At 30.5% G+C, this 22198-nt stretch overlaps 1 protein-coding gene across 1 annotated transcript in view; it reads right to left on the bottom strand.

The window, feature by feature from the left end:
• Positions 1-1790: 1790 nt before the first annotated feature.
• LOC142319120 (neuroguidin) overlaps positions 1791-22198 on the bottom strand; it is a 31866-nt gene continuing 11458 nt past the window's right edge. The window contains exons 5-8 of the mRNA XM_075356048.1: positions 18672-18834; positions 17280-17457; positions 7815-7999; positions 1791-2020 (exon numbers count right to left, since the gene is read on the bottom strand). Coding sequence (XP_075212163.1) covers positions 1989-2020; positions 7815-7999; positions 17280-17457; positions 18672-18834 — 558 coding nt within the window. The 3' untranslated portion in view covers positions 1791-1988. The remainder of the gene's footprint in view (positions 2021-7814; positions 8000-17279; positions 17458-18671; positions 18835-22198) is intronic.

Raw genomic sequence — 22198 nt, 5'->3', positions numbered from 1 at the left:
TTCCAATTTATTTGAGCATAACATGCAGGAATTACCATTAATTACCCAAATTTTTCACCTATAATCTTAGTGGAGCAATTTCAATGTTCTGTATCTAATGACTGGCCCTTTATTTTTGAATAAGTTTTTGAAAATGTTATTTTAATTTTATTATTGTTTTGGTTAGGGTCACAGATCTTTTATTGCATTTTATTTTGTTATTTACATTCTCTTGTATTTTTAATTTATCTTTAATTACATTTTTTATGTACTATTATGATTATTTCAAATCTCGTTTGATTGAATATACTGTATGTGGAATATTTACTTTTTTATATGTACATAATGTATTTTAAAATGTTTAATGCAATTAATAATTTAAAATTTTGAACTTTTTAGAACTAAAGTTAGGCAAATACTGTAGTATTTGATTTACTTTCACCTTATATATAGATTTATCAAGTTAACTTTGTTATTTGTAGGTTTACAGTGTAAAAATGGCATGTTGTGATTGGTAGGGGGGTTGCTTACTTCAACCAATAGGCAGTCATGTTTTGTCACCAGGTTCAGTCAATCAAAACATTCTTTATGTGATTGTACTACTGCTGCTTTACTAATAGTATGACATTTTTAATATATTGCAGCATATATCACAATATATTGCCGCCCCGCCATCACAACCATGCTGGTTTTTTGTGGTGCCAGCTTCAAACTGTGAGTCTTGACCCATTCACTAATTCACTTGACAGCTTCTGTCACACTTTGCTACACTTCCTGTTCAGTGTCCCGTGACCAGCTGGTACACTCACATTAATAGCAAATAGCTAATTAATGTGATGTGGAGATTTTATCACATTAACCTCTTATAAGGTTCAGTAGGCGGTGAAAAATAGAGGCCAGAGAAAAGAATAAAAATGATCAAAAGTGAATGGGAGTTACCATGATGTTAAAATTTTAGCTTGTTTAGAGAAGAATGAGTAGAGACAGACATGGTGCATTGAATCTGTCCAAGGGCAAAAAACAACTGATGATTAAACAAAACTTTTTATTGCTGTTGGGTGATGATTGTAATAAATCACTTCATGATAATGATTATACTCCTCTGATGGAAATTTATTGAGTAATGATAAATATGGTACTGTTTAATGATAAATATTGAATATGATATATTCAATATTATATCAATATATAAATATTGAATGACGTGAATATAATAAAAAGTTAACATGTATAAATGTTAAAAAGTTAAAATGTTAGACATCAGATTTGCGATCTGATGCAATGCCTAACTTGTTCTGACGTTACATCATCATTTGACCAATTCAACAGTTCCTGACATAGATAACGCAATGTAATGTCTTTCTGCTCAAAAGAGGTTATCAGTTGAAAGTTATGAATTTTTTTAATAGCTAGCCATCAATTGAAATTCATATTTTTGATTGTCAAATGTTCAAATAACCTTTTAATCAAATATATCAAATGACTTCCAGTTATTTTTAAACAGTTAATACCAATAATAGAATCAGGTATTCCTTAAACATTTATTGAAGTTGCTCCTTAATCTTAGTTAAATTTTTATGAAGTTCTGCTACACAGAGTTTTGTGTCTGTGGGTAGTAACAACCTAAGAAAATGAGCTGCTTCCCACATCCAAACATCTCATCAGTTTAAGTCAAACGCAGACAAAAGAACAATTTAATCTAGTACATGTTGGTAATGAAACAGTGTAACATTTTACTTTGGTAATAGTAATACACATTAATAAATTAGAAACAGCAAATTGAATGATGAATTAACAAAAAAAAAAACAAATTTCTCTATACAAGTTTATTAAAGAATTTATGAAAACATATTCCACTCTTAAATTTACATACATTTATTAAAACAATATATATATGGTAAAATAAATGGAATATGACAACATTTTCTTCTGTCCAGACTTGCTTTAACCAAACAGCTTGCAATCCATCATTTATACTTTTCAGTGTATTTAATTCAGTATAATTATATCTAATGGAATCTTTTCTTTTTGTTCTTGAAACCTAGAACAAATATCCATATTAAAATATTCATGTAAAAAGTAATGTATATAAATGACATACAATAAAGGAATTTTTTATTTCATTCTCAGGCAATGAAATAAAGTATAAATTAATTATGAATTGTTATTGTTATTACTTACTTACGTAGGTAATTAATTGCAATTAAAGCTTGTAAAATATTTATTACATAAAATAATTTTTAATTTTAAGACTGATAAATGAATCTTGCATAGTGTGTGTTGCATGCTAGTGTAATATTCTGTTAAATTATGAAATGTTGATTATTTGTTTATGGCATGTATACAAAATATTATCAGAAAATTCCTGGGAAAAATGTAAAAAGCATAATTTCAGAAGCCTCGGTAACAAGTTTACTAAGATTCATGCAAAATCTGATGCAAGCATGTAGACTGAAAATAAGTAAATGAAAACATGATTGTTTCTGAGCAAGCATCCAAGTCAATCAATCCTCCACTAATATTTCTTCTGCTTACATATCCTTCCCAATCTGACATGATCTGTTATCTGAAATGTCTGCAACATATCTCTCTAGAGGGCTCTATAAATATACTTTTTCTTCTTAGACGGTTTTCTCTTTAGTTTCTTTTCAATATTTTATCAACTATTTTTCCCCTTGCTTTAATTCTGTTCAGCATTTCTTTCTTCCTCACTTTATCCTCACTCATTTCTTTCCATGCATATTCAGTGCTTCCAGTTTTTTCATCTCCTTTTCTTAGAATCCATGCTTTCATTCCAGAAAAACATTTTGCCAACATCTTCCTTAACTCTTTTCTAGATGACCACAGAACAGTTCTTTTATTTTTAATTAGAATCTTCCTTTACTGAAGTAAATTTTGTTTTAATTTCCTATATATAGTTAAGTCTTATACTACAATGCTACTCAATGTACAATAATCTTTTATTTTTTTGTTGTCAGTGTTGCAAAGAAATACCATTTATGTACTTCCTACAACAAGTGGAGGAGTGTTGGGCTTGCATGGGTTTGGCTAGAAGTTATTTAAAGCCTATGTGTGCCTGCACCCGACCCATTAAATCTCCTAATTCAACGTTCCTCCCCACACGAGGTCAGATCAGCAACTAAGTATAGCATGATCTCAGGGGGTCAAGAGTCCCTGTGCCTCATCATCCGCATTATGTGCAGACAAACGATGGCTCCGTAGAAAGCTGTCATCACCCCTGCGCTCTCCGGTCCTGTTCTTCATCTGGTCTTAGGACGTTTTTATTGCATCATTTCCGGATCTCAGCCTTCTTCAATCCTAAATCTCCCCAAGGGTCTCAAATCAGCCCATACATATCTATCACAGACTTCGATTGCCACCGTCAGAATTCTTGCAGACAGAAAACCAATCACCGCTCCCTGGGACTGTCCATCAAGAACCAGAAGTTTAGAGCCTTTATGTTTAGTTCAGAAAGGAATATCACATCTACATTATTAAAAGCCACTTCCCAGCAGAGGTTCTATGACCTTCTGCTTCTGCCAGTATTAATTTGAAGAAATTTCATTTCTGGGTCTTACACTTTTATGTCTTGTGGTCTCCCTTCCCACATAGCACAGACTACTGTAGGATCTAGACATTGGGTCCAATGATACCTGGGCTTCCCGCAGTTATTATGCTTATCCACTCTGGTTCAGGTGGCCGAGACATGACCTGCTCCCCAGCACCGATAACAATGGTCTTCATCCTCTCATACATTGGCATGGCAATGTACCCACCCAATCCTTTTTCGTTGTTTAATCAGCTTTTTAGCAGCACCATAGCTCAATAACAAGTGGCGTTTTTCATCTCCCCAAACCCAGAATGAATGGAGGGCACCTTAAAAACCTTCTCTCCAGCAATAATTTGTGCGACTGCATCTGTTATTTGCTGCTCTTTAGCTTTTCTTCCATATTTAGCTCTTCTGCTTTATTATGCCCTTGGACCCCCAAATACACAACTCTTTATTTGATCCTTTCCTCAGAGAACAGGACATCACCTACCTCATCCCTGTTAACCTTCTCTTTTGTTGTTCTGAGAAGATCTGTGTATGTTTGACCTGCAGCCCTAACCGCTGTTCTGCTTTTGACAACCGCAGGGTAGATTTCCTAATCCAGTGTCGTTTTCTCCTGTGACGTTTTCCTGTCTTCAAGTATCACCACCCTGACCTTCTCTTCTCTTCTCTTCTTATAATGGTGTATTCAACATAAAATAACAGATGTCCCCTTATTCAGTGGTCAAACTTGTAACTTGCTGCACTTTTTGTATCATATCAAGAGGCAACTCCTTGTTACCACCGAAATAAGTTCTACACCTGGAATATCTTCTTCCATTATCATCCTCAAGTCTCGCTGTCACTGCCCCTCTGTTTGGGTACAAAGGAATCTGAAAAAGGATATCACCGTTGTGTTGTGGGCCCAATTCCTTTTAATGTGAATACCCACTCAACCAATTTTGGGGGGGGGAGATCCCAGAGGTTGGGGGGGGGGTAAAATGTATAATTTCAAAAAAGTGATCAAAAGTTTTAGGGGTCAACATTTTTTTGGGGATCCAAAAATGTATCCCCAAAAAGGGTTCAAAATTTGGAGAAAAAGGGGTCAGGGGTCTGGAGGGACCCGGTTTGGATAGAACTAGGGGATTAGGGATAGGATAAGGGAAACAGGAGTTACAAGAGAAGAAAGGATTTCCCCTTATAAGCAATAATCAGGGCTTTGAATAATTCTCTACTGAACTTGTCCTGTTAATGCTTGTATTACAAGCACTTGAATATAGACCTTATTGTCATTGGCAATAAGGTTGTTGTTCTTAGAAACTTAATAATAAGTGATTCCGTTAACCAAAAATTGATTTTCTTTCACAAACTGTTACACAATAATTCTACCAACTTGCTGTATGTATTTCTGAATAGAGAGTACAGTACAAATATTGTTCACTTGCTGTATGATATTTCTGAATAGAAAGTAAATAGAGAAGAGAGGGATAAGGTGTTTGAGAAACACTTTAAGGGTAGAAAATTAGAAAGAGTACAAAAAACGCTAATTTTCTAATTACAAAGTGCAAGAGATCTAGTATGTAATGAGGTTTCTGAAGTGCAAGAAGAGTACTGAACTTCATCCATGTCTTTTTTTCTTTTTGAGCAGAGATGTAAAGAACAGGAAGGCATAAAAGCAGGATCCAGGCTTAAAATTAAGTTTTAGAAACATATAATGGGAAAGCAGGACAGAATTAGTAATGACATTGTACAGAAGTTTTTGGTATAGAAAAGAGAGCCAAGATTTGTAGATAAAGATGGGTTTGGTCAACTGAGTTGGAAGGAAAAGGAAAGTGTAACAAAAAGAATGTTGGAATGAAAGATGGGAAGTAAAAATTATGAGGAATGGACATAGAAATGATAGATTAGTTAATATAGAGAACATATAAAAACAATATATGATTCACTGCTGGATATAAAAACTAAGATAAAGAGAACAGATAAAGAAGAAGAAAAAGATGGGGATGAGCATCAGCAGAAAAAATATCCATGGTCATGAAAAAATATGATTATTAATAATGGGAGAGTAAATATAAGTAATGATAAATTATTGCAGGTGGTGTCAAAGGCTAAAAATATATATAAATCAGTAAAAAAAAAGGATACATAGAAAAGACATTGTTACAGAGTATGAAAGAAAATTAAGAGTATGAAATGAATATAACAAGCCAAAATATAAAGATTATTAAGAATTATAGTTATGTTAATTAAAACACTTTAAACAGAAAAATCAATTACCAATCACTTAAAAAAAATAAAAAGTCTATGCTACATGATAAACATGTTAGTAAGTTCAAATGGTAGCATTAACATAATACTAATTATTTATTATGAAATCAGTCAAATATATAAACTGGATATTTATGTTCTTGGCTTGTACACAAATAAGGGTTGGTGCGAGTAAGTACTGATAGTGGAGATATAGTGGAGGGATGGGCACTTCAGCCGCCTTATTTGTGTCTCCATAGATGAAAACATTCAATTGATCCATGATCTTATTGAAGATGATGATCAGTATAAAAATATTTCCTGGTAGATGAAATTATTTCAGAAGTGGTTATCACTCATGGAAGTGCCCATTCCATTCTCACCTTGGTTCCACAAAGTCGATTCTGTTATGTGGAAGTGGACCTTCTGTGTATTCAAAGACTTCTTACCCAAAATTTGCCAAAGGCTCCTGAACCTATTTTAACAAGAGAAATAATATTTTACACTGAATTTTCACCTGTGATGATACATAGGTCCATCACTCTACAACAGTTGAAGTCAGCAAGTGTAGAGTGGTGCAAGAGTGAAAAGCCTTGCCCTTATAAAGAATAAAATGCAACTATCTTTCGGGACTGATAAGGTGTACAGGATTAAAGGAAATGTTTTTTTTTTTAATTACATGGCATTTTTCCCGCCACCATCCCATTCAGTCGCCCTAAAGCATAAAATCTAATGTCTGTGCCATAAACGGCTACTGAGCCTCAAATCAGTTTAGCAACCAGTGTCCTAAGTAGCTCCTAGAGCTAATCTAATTGCGTGAGCAAACTAAGCATGATGTCACACACTACTTGATTCATGTATCACCACTCACTTATCAAATATTCTAAAATGGGTAGGCGCACCCTGTCAACTACTAAAATATATATGACATTCAATAAATTAAATTTATCTCATCAAGACAGCATTCACTGCCACGCTTAGGTTGCTGAATGCCAGCAAGTACCTGTCCACCAATATTAAAGTGCTAGGAGCTTTAATTGGCTGATGGTCAGCCATAACTCTCAGGTAGCTTCCCACAGCAGCGAAGTAGAAGTAAGGTTCCTTTAAATAAACTACTGATGTCGGTTGAACAAAGCAATGGCATCAAGAAACACCCACATGGTCAGACAATGCAGCTCACGTTACATAGGCTCGCTATTTATGAGTGGCCAATTTTCCCCTTGATCTTAAGTTCCAGGGTGGCCTGAGTTGGCCACCCTGAGATGGCATGAACGTATTCACTACGTTCATGCCATCACATCACATGCTGGTAGACACAAGGCCCTCAGCGAGCACGTCATACACAATATTCCCTGTTACGGGGTTATGCTGGTACCTTCTATATGCAGATCTCACTGTCTGTAGCACGCTCAGGTCAGAAGACCAACACCTTTTCCTGGGCTGCCACCTGTGATCAACAGATGGCCTCCCGAAAGCAGGGGTCATGATGGCTCCAGGCATTCTCTGATCAGCGGACTGGCCACTACTTAAGGGTCTGTCCATTGGCTGTGGCCGCTGTAGGACCCTATCGCAGCCAGTCTTGATGGCCCGGCCAAATTGAGGATAAAAGAAAAGCCTACATTGAGGAAGATATGGAGCCTACAGCTAATCTGAGATGTAATTCTTCTTCACAACAATGTCAGGCCTCAGACAATGGTTAGCATTTGGGATAAACTGGAAAAAATTTACCTTAAAATCCTAGTACATCCCATATACTGTTTAAATTTATTTTTCTTCAATTTCTTTTTGTTTGGGCAATTGAAGTTGGTACTTCATAAATATCAGAATTAAAATTAAGTAGAGGAGTTAGTGCCCAATTGGTTTGTGACAAGTCCTCATACTTTTTATGAAGAAGGAATCTGCAAGTTCTCCACATTTTCGGAAAATGTATAGAACTTCACGGAGACTATATAAAAAAAAAACCAATAAATATGTTTTGTATTTTTATTCTGAACTAGTATATGTTATAATCAAAGTCTGGTTTATTTGACTGACCCTTGTATTTCATACTACAACTAACCTTTCTTTTTAATGCCTGTTGGTTTTGCCTTTCTTTTTTTCGATGGCATATAATTTGAAGAAGGATCTAGTACACTGATATCTTCAAAAGAAGTCAAACCATCCAAACTGCTTTTAAGTATGCTTCTGGTTTTATGCTTTTCTTGTTTTGATGACGATAGCCTTGTAAAAAATGTTTCTTCATAACTGGAAACATAAAAGAAGAATTAATTAGGCAGTAATATGTATTTAGTCATGGTTAAGAAATGTTTCAAGAATTGATAATTTTTATGTCATTTAACTTTCAGGTACAGAGCAAAAATATTTTTACTCTATAGGTATAGAAATAAATATTACTAAAAAATTTTGATATATAGTTCATTTATATCTTATAAACTATATACGCTATAGACATTTATAAAACTTATTTCTAGCAAAAACTCATATTTACAAGTGGTGGTACACTTTTTTGTACCACTGTACTTCAAATAATATGATTACAACATTGACAATAATAACTAACTTAAGTAAAATTACTAATATCATACTTATATAATACTATATAAGTTACTATTACTACTAACTATATAAGTAATATTGCTAATTTTATTATATTACTATTATATTATATATTACTCTTACTAACATATGTTTTACAATAATAAGTACTAATATTTACAAGAGGAAATGTTTTTACCACTGTACTTCAAGTACTATCATAATCTTGGAAGCATGTTTTACCCTACCCTAAGCAAAGTGATACATTACATATACAAGACATTCAAATAGATCACACTTGATTTTCCTTTATACTGCACCTTGCACACCTTCTTCTTGCAGATCTTACCAGCTAATGTGCAGAACTTTCCTTTCTTATATTTTCCAGAACATACAGTTTTTTATTTTTTATTCGTACTGATGGACTAGACTTATTTTGATAAAATCGTTTCCCTATTGAAAGAGTTTTCCTACTTACAACAACAGCAGTTGTCATCAAACTTCTTTATATTTCTTTTCTGAAGTTCTTTACAGAAACAAATGCATTTACAATTCTAGCGTCTATTAGATACCAATAGAGATGATTGGTACCACTTTTTACTCTTTCGATCTATTTTGTATGTTCCCTTTATTTGGTTGAATTTTTCAACAAAGTTCATATTTTGATTATAATCAATTAACACTACTGGACAATTAATAAATAACTTGAGTTCCATCTTTCAGATTCTGCTTCGTTTGTTTTATTTCTTCTGCATTATGATAATTTGAAAGTAAATGTACTGCTTTATTATCTTTCCATTTTACCATGGCCAACCCATGACTTCTTGTAGCCCAATTGTTGTCTACTCATTTCATGGACAACTCACTTCTCAATGCTGAAAGATTCTTGTGGTTTGGGTTAACTGTACCACAAGCATAAAAACCATACCATTGTTTTTCAAATCAGTAAGTAAAGCTGGGCTTGTAAAATAATTATCAAAATAAATCCTGTGGCTTTTAAATTTTATTTCTTCAGTCATTGATTCAACAGTTCAAAAATGAAATTAAAAAAAGTAAAATTGATATTTGGTTCAGCTTATTTATTTTCCTAATTATTATAAGAGCGCTGTAACTGAAAATTTTCTAACTGACAATTATAAGCTTTAAAGTTTTAATAGAGTAAATTTTTGTTTTTTCTTTGACTATTTTAGTATTTATAATTAGAATATTGTGTGGATTTTATTTAGGATCTCAAAAAGTTTATGTAAAAAAAATGATGTAGCGGTATCGTAGTACACATTTTGGATCCTGCAATTTTACATAAAATTTCATGTTCTTTAATATTTTTAAAAAAGATTGTAACATTAATGTATTGTTAAAAAATATAAGAATAACTTTAGAAATTAATAGAAAATGCCATACTATTTACAGATATAACAGTAATTATTCTAATGAAATGCAAACAAAGCCAATCATGTGGAGATTAGTAGTAGTATTATCAGATATAAACGAAGAACAGACAATTTCTGAAAAAGGAACCCTGGTGGTAGAAAAAAACAATGTAGGAACATTTCAATTTCATCTGGTACAAAAAATTATCCACCGCACTCCATTTACAACAATTTAAATATGTGGTACACTATCTGTACTACCATATAACATTCACAAAAAATTAGTGGTACAAAATTTGTACCACCATACTTGAGTTAATTATTTATTATTCAAATTTACTAAAGGTAGGATTTTTTTTATACACAAAGATATAATATACATGTGGGTATTGAAATTTAGTGTTTTATTAGCAAGTTTCTTAAATATACAAGAATAAATTTTTCCATTTTTCAAATAATTTAAAAATCTTATTTTTTGTTTTTCTATTTTTGACACTAATTCACCTATGTTATTAATTCTCCCAATAATGTTATTAAATAACGTATTTCAGATAGATATTTGGTTAATTTAAATATTTCCACTTTCTGTTTCGGTAATTTATATGCTTAATATTTAATAATTCAAAAGAAGATAAATGTTAAGTAAAGTATAATTACCTAACTAAAAAGAAAATTCTTTTTAATTCAAAAGAACATTCTAAAATACATTTACTGTATTTTATGATAATCAGGACTAAGGCAAATCCAGCTGAACTTTTCGAGTTCTTGATAGCTCACATTTCCTTTTAAACCATGCATAATTTTTACTCTTTTCTGGTCTCTTACACTTCTACTCATCCTTCTAGCACTGTTTTTAATCAATCCTTCTTTTAAGATATAACAACATGTATGATTGAAATATTATTTCATTACCTAAATATTTCATAAATTTCAGATTTGTTAATATTTCCGTTAATTTAACCAGTCTCGCATTATTTAATGCTTTTTTCAATCTATAAAATATAAATTTATTTCATTACATTTATAAAATGTATGAGTGAAAAATAACAAAACAATGAAGCCATAAATAAACAAATAAGTGTTTTATAGAAATGTGCTATGTCACTTAGCAAGAAAATCTGAAAAGACAGCATAGGTAGTCTTCAAATAACTATACCTTATTACACCTTTAATTAAGCTGAACATTTGTGGTGCTGGATCATTTATATTTCTAAATAAATTAATTGTTAGTCTGTTCAATATATGTTTATTTAGTATATAGATTATCATCACATTTAGATAGGATGTCCTTTACACTTTATATCACATATTAAGTTTTAATAGTGTACATGTTAGTTAGTGTTTTCATTAGAATCATGATTAATATATTCATATTTGTTAATAGTTAAATTACACTTACACATATGAAAGAATAATTTAAACTAACAATGCAATAAATAAAAAGTAATACATCATAAAAATCGGCTGGTGAACTTGTCAACTGGAATAACAAATTTATGTGCTTTTATAAAATAAGAAGAAGAGACAATTAGTATGTTTACCATCAGTAAGGAGGTAATGAAACATGAAACTGAATGTAACTGCCCATTGAAAATCCAAGAATTTTTTCCTTTATAATGTTGTATTGAAATATTACTAGTGATAACATGAAACAAAGGTTACAGCTAATAACATGAAAATAATATACAAAATCTATTTTGCAATCTCAATAAAACTTATAACAATACAATGTAACATGAAAACAGAAAGTTTAAGTGTACGTATCGCTTAAAAATTAAATATAGTTGAATTATTGAATCTATACATAGTTTTAAATTATATTCATACTTGTTTGCATATAACATAATAATGAGTAATAATAAATAACAATCATAGAGCTCAGATAAAAGTTGCTTTATCAACCATATTTTTCTTGTAATCTGTTAAGTGCATGTATAACTTGATCAAACAATAGTCTTTACGAGTAAATCAGGTAATATATACCGCTTGCTTATTGCACCTAAAATCATACAGATTTAGGATTTCTTTAGAATATTGTTCCTGAGTCCTTATGACATGTAGCATTGATGAGCATCTCATTCCAATGAAGATTTACATATATATTGGTTAACGTATATCGATTGCTAACTATAAGTAAAATCATATAGAGCTTTAGGATTTCTTTAGAATGCTGTTTGTGAGTTCTTATGACGTGTAGGTGTATTCATTGGCAAGCATCTCATTCCAATAAAGATTTACATCTACAAAATGCATAAATATTGCATCTAATAAATAAACAATGGGATATCTATTCCACTATAATAAATGAACAATATATAAATATTGGGAAATCTATTCCATTTGGGATGTTTAATCCACAACAAGGCAAACATTGTGTACGTATATGTTGTATATGTATGTAGTATAATAGCTAGTCTGTAAATCGTTTAGGAATTGTAGAGCAATATGAACGTGATGTAATAATTACATTAATATGCATTTTAGCATTTATTTTTTTAACCTCCAGGACCACTGTTAGGTATTGCTTCAGAGGATGAGATGAATGAAAATTTTGTAGTGTGTGAAAATGCCATGCTTGACTGGGATTCGAACCTGGGACCTCTGAATGAAAGGCTGAGATGCTACCACTCGTGCCATGGAGGTCAACATGAATTTTAGCTTGTAACAACAATATATTACTCAATAGATTAAATCATATTATGAGAATACAATTATAAATGAAATCACAATAATAATATAGTGTTTAAATATTAAATTAATCAAAGATATCTTAAAAAATATCATAATTTAAATTATCTAATTGTTTATTTAAATAATATGATTTATGTTAATCCTTAGAAATTTGTAAAATACATAATTTATGTACAGGCCTTTTTCAACAACTCTGACTAGGGTGTCAGAACTCCGATAAACCTGGGTTACAACTCCGTGCTTCCATTGCATGAGTAAAGTACTTTCATTAGTGATCAGAACTAAATCTCCAACAAAAAGATTACATGAAGGGTTGGCGTTGTTGTAGGTAATGTAAGTCTATCCTTTGACCATCACCTCCAAATAGATTGTATAAATTTTTGGAGTAGTACCCAACGGCCTAAGCATGTAATTTCAACCTTTTAATAAGTGGGTTCAGGCAAAGACATGAGAGGATATTCAATAAGAAAGTGTCCTGGTAAAAGTGGTACTGGATCTCTATGGTATATGGAAATAGCAAAAAAAAGGTGAGAGTTGAGACAAGCCTCAATTTGTGTCAAAACTGTATAAAATTCCTCAAAGTTGAGGATTGTTTTTCCTATTACATTACAAATATGATATTTGTCATTTTTGATTGCGTTTTCCCATAAACCTCCAAAATGGGGAGATGAAGAAGGAATAAATGACCAAGTAATTTCTTGTGTAGTTAAAAAAGCTTGAATGTTTGTTATAAATTTGAATTTAAAAGTTGGTACAAGTTGTACAGTATATTTTTAGCAGAATGAAAGCTAGCACCATTGTCAGAAAAAATTTGAGCAGGTATACCCCTGCGTGAAATGAAAATAAACAACTGTGAAGTCAAATCACAAACTAACTAAATGAGTAGCCTTAGTAGCTAGTCATATATAAAGCGGTATATAAGCTTTATTCAATGCTTTAGATCTCTGCCCGCCATGACGAATCGTAATTGGGGCACTATGCAAGCCACCTGGGTAATGTTATTTGTTTTAAGGGGGTTCTAGTTTTGATCTAGAACATAGTAGATTAAATTAATTATATGGTTGGTGAATAAGGTTCATATATAAAATCAACAACCATACCCCTTTATGGTAATTATACAATGAAAACTATTTTATTACTAAAGTTTTTGGTAATATTTCATCCCAATCAATTTTGAGTTGTCAATGACTGCATAAACTGTTTGTATAAAAATACAATAAGTCCTAAAGGATCATAGACACCTGCTATGATGGACAAAATATTCCTTTTGGTATAAATTTTAGGATTATTGGAATGAGTAATTTGGAAATTTAGTGTGTATGAATTGTTCCATAGAACTCCTACAGTAAGTATGTTATATTCTTGCTTAGATGGTATGGATGAACTACGATTAGACATAGAAATGATGCAATATTAGAAAACCATATATGAAGTGAAAAACCATACTGTTGTAATAATTTGGAGATATTGTCTTTTAGTTGAATAACTTCATTTAGGTTATCTGAACCTGTAATAAGATCATAACATACAAATCATTTTTAATGACTTTAGAAACTTGTGGAAAATTATTTTCATTTTCAATTGATATCTGAATGAGACATCTTGTGACTAAATATTAGTTACGGTTTGTAGGACATACTGTTTTATTTCCTGATTTCGAGAATCATGCCAGAAAATCAGTTGTAAATTAGAATTAGATTAGTTATGTTATTATGTTAGATTAGTTGTGAATTAGATTCACTAGATTTAATTAGTATCTGTCGAAGTTTAGTTGTCAGTTGACTTAAATACTGGATGGTGGGGTAAGTAACACACATTTGATCTGTCTATTAATAAATAGATATGAGTAATGAGTTACGCAATAAAATGTGACCCAAATCTAAATATTCTTGTATGAAAGTGGAATAGTCATGTTTAAGATTATTGTTTAGCCTTCTTTCCAACAATAAAAGTTTTTTCTTTGCATTTACGAAAGAATCTCCTCGCTTTATATTTATCGGATTTACATGGTAATGACACTACGAATCTGGCTTGACTCTTTTGAGTAAAATTGAGTTGAAAATGCTTTTCTCATATAGAACTTTCATTAAATGTAATATCATTATTAATCACTTCGATCTTACCAAAGTTCTCAGGTTCAGTTGAAAGATTTGTACAACTTTAAGAGAAATAAAAGATGCAATGGTATATTGCCCTTAGAGTTAACAGGAAAACAACCACTGAGAATGTATCCCAATTTGGTTTCTTGGAGAACAGGATATATTTAAAGTTTTGAATAAATTTCCTAGGTAAAATAAAATTGAGTTCCAACGAGGATGTTAATTTCATTTGTAATGTTAAATTCAGGATCTGCATAAGACAGATTATGAGGCAAATCAAGATGTGAAATATCAGGGTATATATCGTTAGGCTATCTGTTATTTCTGTTAAAACAGCACATTGCAATCTGAATGAATATATAAAGAATGTAATGTCAATACAACACTATTCAGAATGAGGAAGTATATTATTTATTTCTAAAATGGGAATATAATTTCTCATAAATGAAACCTTTGTGCGAATTTATGGGTACAAAAATTTGCTTGACTGCCAGAATCTAATAATACTAGACATGTATGAATATTACCATGTACATCATTGGTAACCACATATTGTGGTAGATAAAATTATGTTTTTGAATGTCTCCAATTTAAATGATGAATGACTATCATTTCAGACTTATTGTCTTTTAAATTAGAATTAATATTATTTATATGAATAAGAGTATAATGTTTCTGAGAACAAATCTCATATACATTACTAGAATAATATTTGTTAACAGAATGACCATTACTTACAATTGATATATTCCAAAAATACTTTCTGTTCATCAACAGATAAATTTAAAAACTCCTTACAACAATGTAAATAATGATTAGAATTACAAATTAGACATTACTTATAATTAAATTTTGAATAACAGCTAAAATTAGTTGCTTATACTGCTTGTTTATGTTAAAACATCTAGTTTAAGATTTAGTTCCATCGTTGTGTCATTGGCCCGTCGAATTATTACTTAAGATGTCTTGGTTTTATCTATTTGCATTAATATTTTCAAGTATCTGTCTTCTAGATTTGAGGAATCTTTAAGTGGGAAATTTGATTTGAGAGTTTCTCTTTCTATAATCTGGAGGTATTATAATCTAACTTTGATGTTAACAACAAAAAATTCATATGTATTGATTGGAATATACACTGTTTCAAGAACATTCACACTTGAAGTTACTTTGATAATAAATTTGGATAAATTATCCAAACTCTCCTTTTATATAATTTATTTTTAAAGTATTATCTGTATTATGAGATGCAGCAATTAAATACTTTTTGTCAAATCGCCTTTTTAATAGATCTAGTGCAATTATATAATTTTTATTCGTGATAGATACATTTTTAATAATAGTTATGGCTTCGTCCTTCAAGGAAGAATGTACTCTTAGAAACGTAGTTTTTCTAAATTACTTAAATTTCTACTATGACTAAATCGCTAAATAAATTATAATCATGTTGCCAATCAAGAACATTACCTCTGAAAAATGGGAAATTAATTGGTTGTAGTTTGTTTAGTTGCTGTAACTACATTGACTTCTTGATCAATTAATTGCCTTTTGCTTGATATTATTTATCAAACACTGCAAGTTACATTCAATACTGCAAAGTCGTTTTCAACTTGTACACAGTCTAAACAAATATCCTCAATCTTCTTCCATTTCAAGTTGCGTTTTAATGGCGTCATATTTGCCTTGCAACTCAAGAAGGTTTCTTAGTTTTATTTGCAAGCCATGATTATATCAACTTGAGAGATATTATATTTTTCATGATATTATATTTTATAATGAATGTACAGATTCTTGTTGTAGAGGATTTAATTGATCCTCTCTGTTTTATTAATTGTTCTTTATTCATTATAAAATTAATAATTTAATTAAACAATGTTAAATATAAAACATGAATTAAATAAGAAATAATTAAGTGAAATTACTTAATGGTAATGAAGAAATAAGTTGTTTTCCATTTGAATAACATTGAAGGTTTGTAAAATATAACCTGCATTGTCTGTGAATTGAAGAATGCCACAATAAACCAAACCTTCACATGATCCATGGCTTGGAGGACCACAAAAAATGTTTGAATAACTGTGCCTTATTCTTATTATTAATTAATAAGAATAAGGCACATCTTATTCTGAATCTTAATTTAATTAAGAATTATTTTGAATCTTTACGGTGCTGGATCATTTATATCCCTAAATAAATTCAATGCAGTCTGTTCAATGTTTATTTAGTATATAGATTATCACATATTTATATAGATTAGAACATATTTAGAAAGGATATCCTTTATATATTATATCATATTATATTAATTTTTAATAATGTACATGTTAATTAATTAGTGTTTTCATTAGAATCATGATTAACCTTCAGGCAGGGAGCACATGAATGTCACGCACATGTTAAGTTGTATGTATCGGCGGGTGGACGTGACATTCTTGCAGCGCGCAGTGCTTGCTTCAAAACTTCCAAACATGCCCATCTCGTAATGTTTATTTGAACAACTGGCTCTGTGTTATCACGAGGCTTCGTTCTTCCCCTCCATGTTTTTATAACTGTGTAGGATTGCATATCGGTGATGAAATACGATATTGTTCTACGAAGTTGAACGTTCTTCTTTCAGTCAGTTGCGTCAGCTGTTAGTAATTGAAAATGGCCGGGTCAAGCACGTCGCGTAATCTTACATCGGAACAAATTATTGAATGTTTAGATGAGACGAGTGATGCGTTTAGATGAGTCATATATGTAGGATTAAAAAAGCATTAAGTATTTATTGTTAATGAATTTACAATAAACACTTTAAAACAAAAAGTGTTAATAAAATAATAATGTACTTACTCCTGCTTCTCTTTTGCAAATTTAGAAATTTTTGGTTTATATCCAGTTGACTGAACAAACTCAGTTGGTACATCTAAATATTCTTCTCGTAGCTCTTGTACAACAGAGCTGTTTAATGCACGCCTGCGTGCTCTCTCTAATAATCTTTCCTTCTTTGAAGACTCTGCAAAATCTCCATCTATAAAAAATTAACCATTTAAGGTCAACAAACAAACATTTTTTTTTAACTTAATTAACTTATTTTGAAAAAGAATGTACCCCAATTTGTATCATGAATTCTTATTTTTTTAGTATAAATATTATATCAATCATAATTGTAATTTTTTTAAAGAAAAAAAAAATCCTCAGCCTAATTAAACCTTCTCAGCTTAATTATTTATTTAATTGCATACAACTATTTTGTGCAAAATCATTTAAAAAATTTAAAATTCTTACAATAAATATTTGGAAATCACCAAACACTGAAATAATACAATTTAACAATGCAATTGATATCAAGGGTGAAATAAGATTAATAACAGGAGCAATTATATTAATCATTATTATACATATACATATAATTCTTAACTGTAGTCTTATTTATTAATATCAATTTTTACCACTCATTAGTTATTTGGTCAGGTGCAGAAATGATACTTGGGGAACTGATTCTCTAAGTAGTTGTTATTTTTCACACAAAAATTTCTTTTTAATTATCTTGAATTCTTATTTTAAGAACTACGTAAATGTAATATCTAGCCTGTTAGAATTGAGAAAATAAAAAATAAAATAAAAACAAGAATTAAATTGAAGCAATATAAGGAGATATTTTAAAATTCTAGATGTACATTTTATAGAACATTTTTAACCTATCTAAAATTTCAGTATGTAATAAATACTGAAATATACTGTATTTTAGAATATTTCTGAAATACAGGGAGAGGGTTTGTGGTGGCATATTAATAGGATCTATAATACTAATACTAAAAGTAAAAAAGTTCATTTTATTTTCCAGAGTGTTGTACACATTTACTATTATTACTAGTATATCGATTTTTACTTTTGTCTGGTAAATAATCTGACATGTGTTCACTGCTGTCTTCTTCATCAATAATCAAGCAAAAAAATAAATATAAAAAAAAATGTTTTAATTTTTTTCACAATTACAACCAGTAATGTGTTTTTATCCATGACCACACTTCTGTTCAGATGATTAATCTTACAAACAAACATTTAGTTTGCTGAAAGCAGTCCATTATAAATCACAACTATTTTATCTAGTAGTCTAAATATGAGTGACTGCTTCTCCTATACCTAGTTCAAGATAAAGTTTCTAACATAAATAAAAAAAAAATTATATAATACAAAAAAAAGGGTTAAATAGATACTGTACAAGTACAGTACATGTATTACCATAATGAACTGGTGCTAGCTTTGGGGGTACATAAATGCCAGCTTTTGATTTGTTATCCCTATCTTTGGATTTTTCACCATCTTTAGTGATTGAATTATCACCATGATGCTTTTCTTCTTCATCACTACTATCATCATTTTTATCAGAATTGTCATCATCTCCCTGAAATACAGTAAAAATCTATTGAAAATTTATATACTATTTTTCTTAATCAATTTAAAGATAAAAATAACTAATTATGTCAAGTCTATCAATATCTTTTATAACATTTCAATGAAATATGGCAAGTGGTTACTAAATTGGTTACTTCAAAATGGCAAGTGGTTACTAAAGATATTATATATATAAAATTTTTTTTCCAGGTAAAATGACCCCATTTCTCAAAATTGCAAAATTGTGCTTCTGCGTTAAAGTTGACTATAAACAAATTTAATTCCAACTTACAATCTACCACAGAACATAAACACAATACATAACTAACTTGACAAAACCTAAAAAAATTAGACGAGCATACTTTTAAAATATAAAGAAAACCCAATTCTCAACTGAAATAATTCCACACAGCAGAAAATATCTTCACATGATGACACACAGCACAAGAAAATAATGTGGAAGATGTTGGTACAACTGAAGCTGTGGTGGGGAGGGCTGTTTATTGCTTGCACATTTGAGTATTATCAGTCTGTGTTGAGCATTGACTTTTGAACAAGGTGGTGTAATCGTGTGGTGTTGTTTGTTAAAATGGATTACTAACTATTGAAGAACATGTATTCATGATAGAAACTTATTTAGAGATTAAATCCCAGGTTGTGCATCAGCGAAAGTTCAGGAAGAAATTTGAAAAAAAGCACTACTGAAAAGTGTTATTTAGAAGTTAGTTAAAAAAATTCTGTGAAACAGGTTTGGTGTTAGAACCAGAAACTTGCCCAACACAGGTTGTACAGACATTCAAGTGGCAGTTACAAGATCTCCTCATAAATCTTTGTGGAGACTTGGCCAGGGAAATAACAATTTCACTAGGATCAGCCCACACTATTGTGAAGAGAATGCTGGGATGTTATTTGTACTGAATGCAGGTTCTACATGAACTAACTAATGCTGTTTATGCTAAAAGGATTCACTACTGTCAATGGTTCAAGAATTTCAATAGAAATAACACTGACATTTTAGATCAAGTGTTTTTCACAGATGAAGCATGGTTTCACCTTGGTGGATATGTTAATAGACAGAACTACCGGATCTGGGGTACTGAAAACCTGCATTTTCTTTAAATTTCCCCTACACCCACAAAAAATAGGAAGGTGGAATGCTGTTTCAAGGTGACGAATAATAGGACCCTTGTTTTTTGAGAAAACTGTGTATGCTGCCATCTACCAAGATATTATGCAACCAACATTTCATAACCCTACTGTAAATTATTATGTAAGGTTTGCCAATAAACTATTATTTATAGATAAAACTAAGTGATCGCGTCTCTTTTAAGTTGAACATCCTGTATGTACATGTACATTTGATTCAGTATTTTTAGGATTGGACAGTAGATTTCCAGTGAATCATTATAACATAAATGCATTCCAGTGAAATTTAACACAATGCATGTTGTTATATTTTGGCATTCTTTAACAATGGTGTTACGTAGTACTGTAATATATATGACAGCAATACTGTAATAATATGTGGCTTCAACAGAATAATGGAATACTGTTCAACATGGTTTTACTGTGAAATCCTGTTAAAAACTGATGCAAATTTTCGTCATCATTAACAATATATATACATACATCATAATATAATATATATATATATATATATATATATATATATATATATCATATATAACATATGATGCATGTATGAATTCTTATAACTGAGTGAACTCTTAATATTGTTCACTTTTATTGCAATTGTCCTATTCCATCAGCCTGTGTACTCAAACTTTTGGTGTAAAATTTTGAAGCCATTAACAATTTATATTAAATAACAAAATTGGTAATATATAAACAGTTTGCACAATTTATGGATACTATAGTGGAGTGATAGGCTATTACAAAATTTTAAAAACTTTCTAGGTCTAATGCTTAATGAAAACCAAAAACAAGTAAACAACATACTGATGAGTGATAAAGATAATTTTCATTAATCAGGTTTTGTTAATAAACATAACTTCTGCTGGTTTCATGCAATATTATATCACACACCACTTATAAAACAAAGCAACTAAGCAACATAAATCTCTTCCTTAGGAGTTGCACTTTTGTACATGAAGAAAGGATGAAACTGCCACAATAGGTGTTTTTTCCTTATTTGTTAGAAACCTTTTTGTTCCTGTATTCCCTCATAATCCAGTAAATAAGAAAATTTTTTAAGAGAATGGAACTATGGGCCATAATATGGGTGCACAAATTTACAACAGTTTGAAGATCTTTTCCTAACCATGTTGTCTCCTATACAGGAATGGCATATGGACAGTTGGGTCACCAAACCTTTTGAAATTTTCTTCCTCTGGGAATTTAAAGTATTAAATGCACTAGCACCTCACAAATTCTGGAGATGAAATATGAAATCCAGCTAGTAATTAATGAAATTCTTGTGGAGGTGCTCTAAAGAATGATATGTGAACCACACTACAAAAGTGTCTATTATATAGTCAAGTGATAATTCTGAAAAATGTTATTTAAAAAAAAAATATGTTGTTGATGAATGAAAATGTTAAGTTAAATGCTTTTATACATAATATTTGTTCATATATTAAAAAATTAAATAAATGAAAGTGTACTTTCCTTTTAGTACTGGACAATTCACTAAAGCTCTTTGCATTAAAGAGACAGTACAGTAAAAATAATAATTAAATGAAATAAAACAAATTTTTGAGTAAAAATAATTTTACGTAGTAATTAAAAATATGTGATCAATGCCACTAGAGTCTCTTTTTATGAAGACTTCCAGATTTTTAAATAATGAGAATTCAAGAGTAAAAACATAAGTTTCAGGATGGGAGCCATCCACCCCACCCTATTTAATTACTCCCCACCATTAATGTTATGATTTGACTATTTCTTGTTTTTCTTTCTTACTTACATTAGATTAACTTTTGTTGTGTATAAATACCCCCGAATGCTGTAATTCTGTCAAGTATCTTTAAAATTCTATGTTGTTTTTTATTTTTTTAGTTTTCCCTTTTGATTTTATTGAAGAAAAACTTTTCTTGCACAGTTTTTTCATGTGTTGTAGATTCTTTACACTTCCTCAAGCCTTCCTCAATGTTCTCTGAAAGTGTCTTTATTTAATTTTCTTCTTATGTTTGTGCTAGCCAATATTGTAGGCTAAATGAGTGTCTAATCATAGTAATCTGTGCAATATTGTTATAAATCTCATCACATAATTTACATTCATGTTTATTTAGACGTTTCTTTAGAATCTTATGTTTAGCTCATTATTTATTTTACATAAGCTAAATTAAAAGTTTTCTTTAAGGTCATTTGTTATTTACCTTATCTAATCCTATTCTTCTATTAATCTCTGTTCT

This window comes from Lycorma delicatula, chromosome 2, assembly GCF_047948215.1.
Source record: "Lycorma delicatula isolate Av1 chromosome 2, ASM4794821v1, whole genome shotgun sequence".
NCBI lineage: Eukaryota > Metazoa > Arthropoda > Insecta > Hemiptera > Fulgoridae > Lycorma > Lycorma delicatula.
Note: the sequence above shows the minus strand (reverse complement) of the source record. Positions and strands in the feature narration are given on the sequence as shown.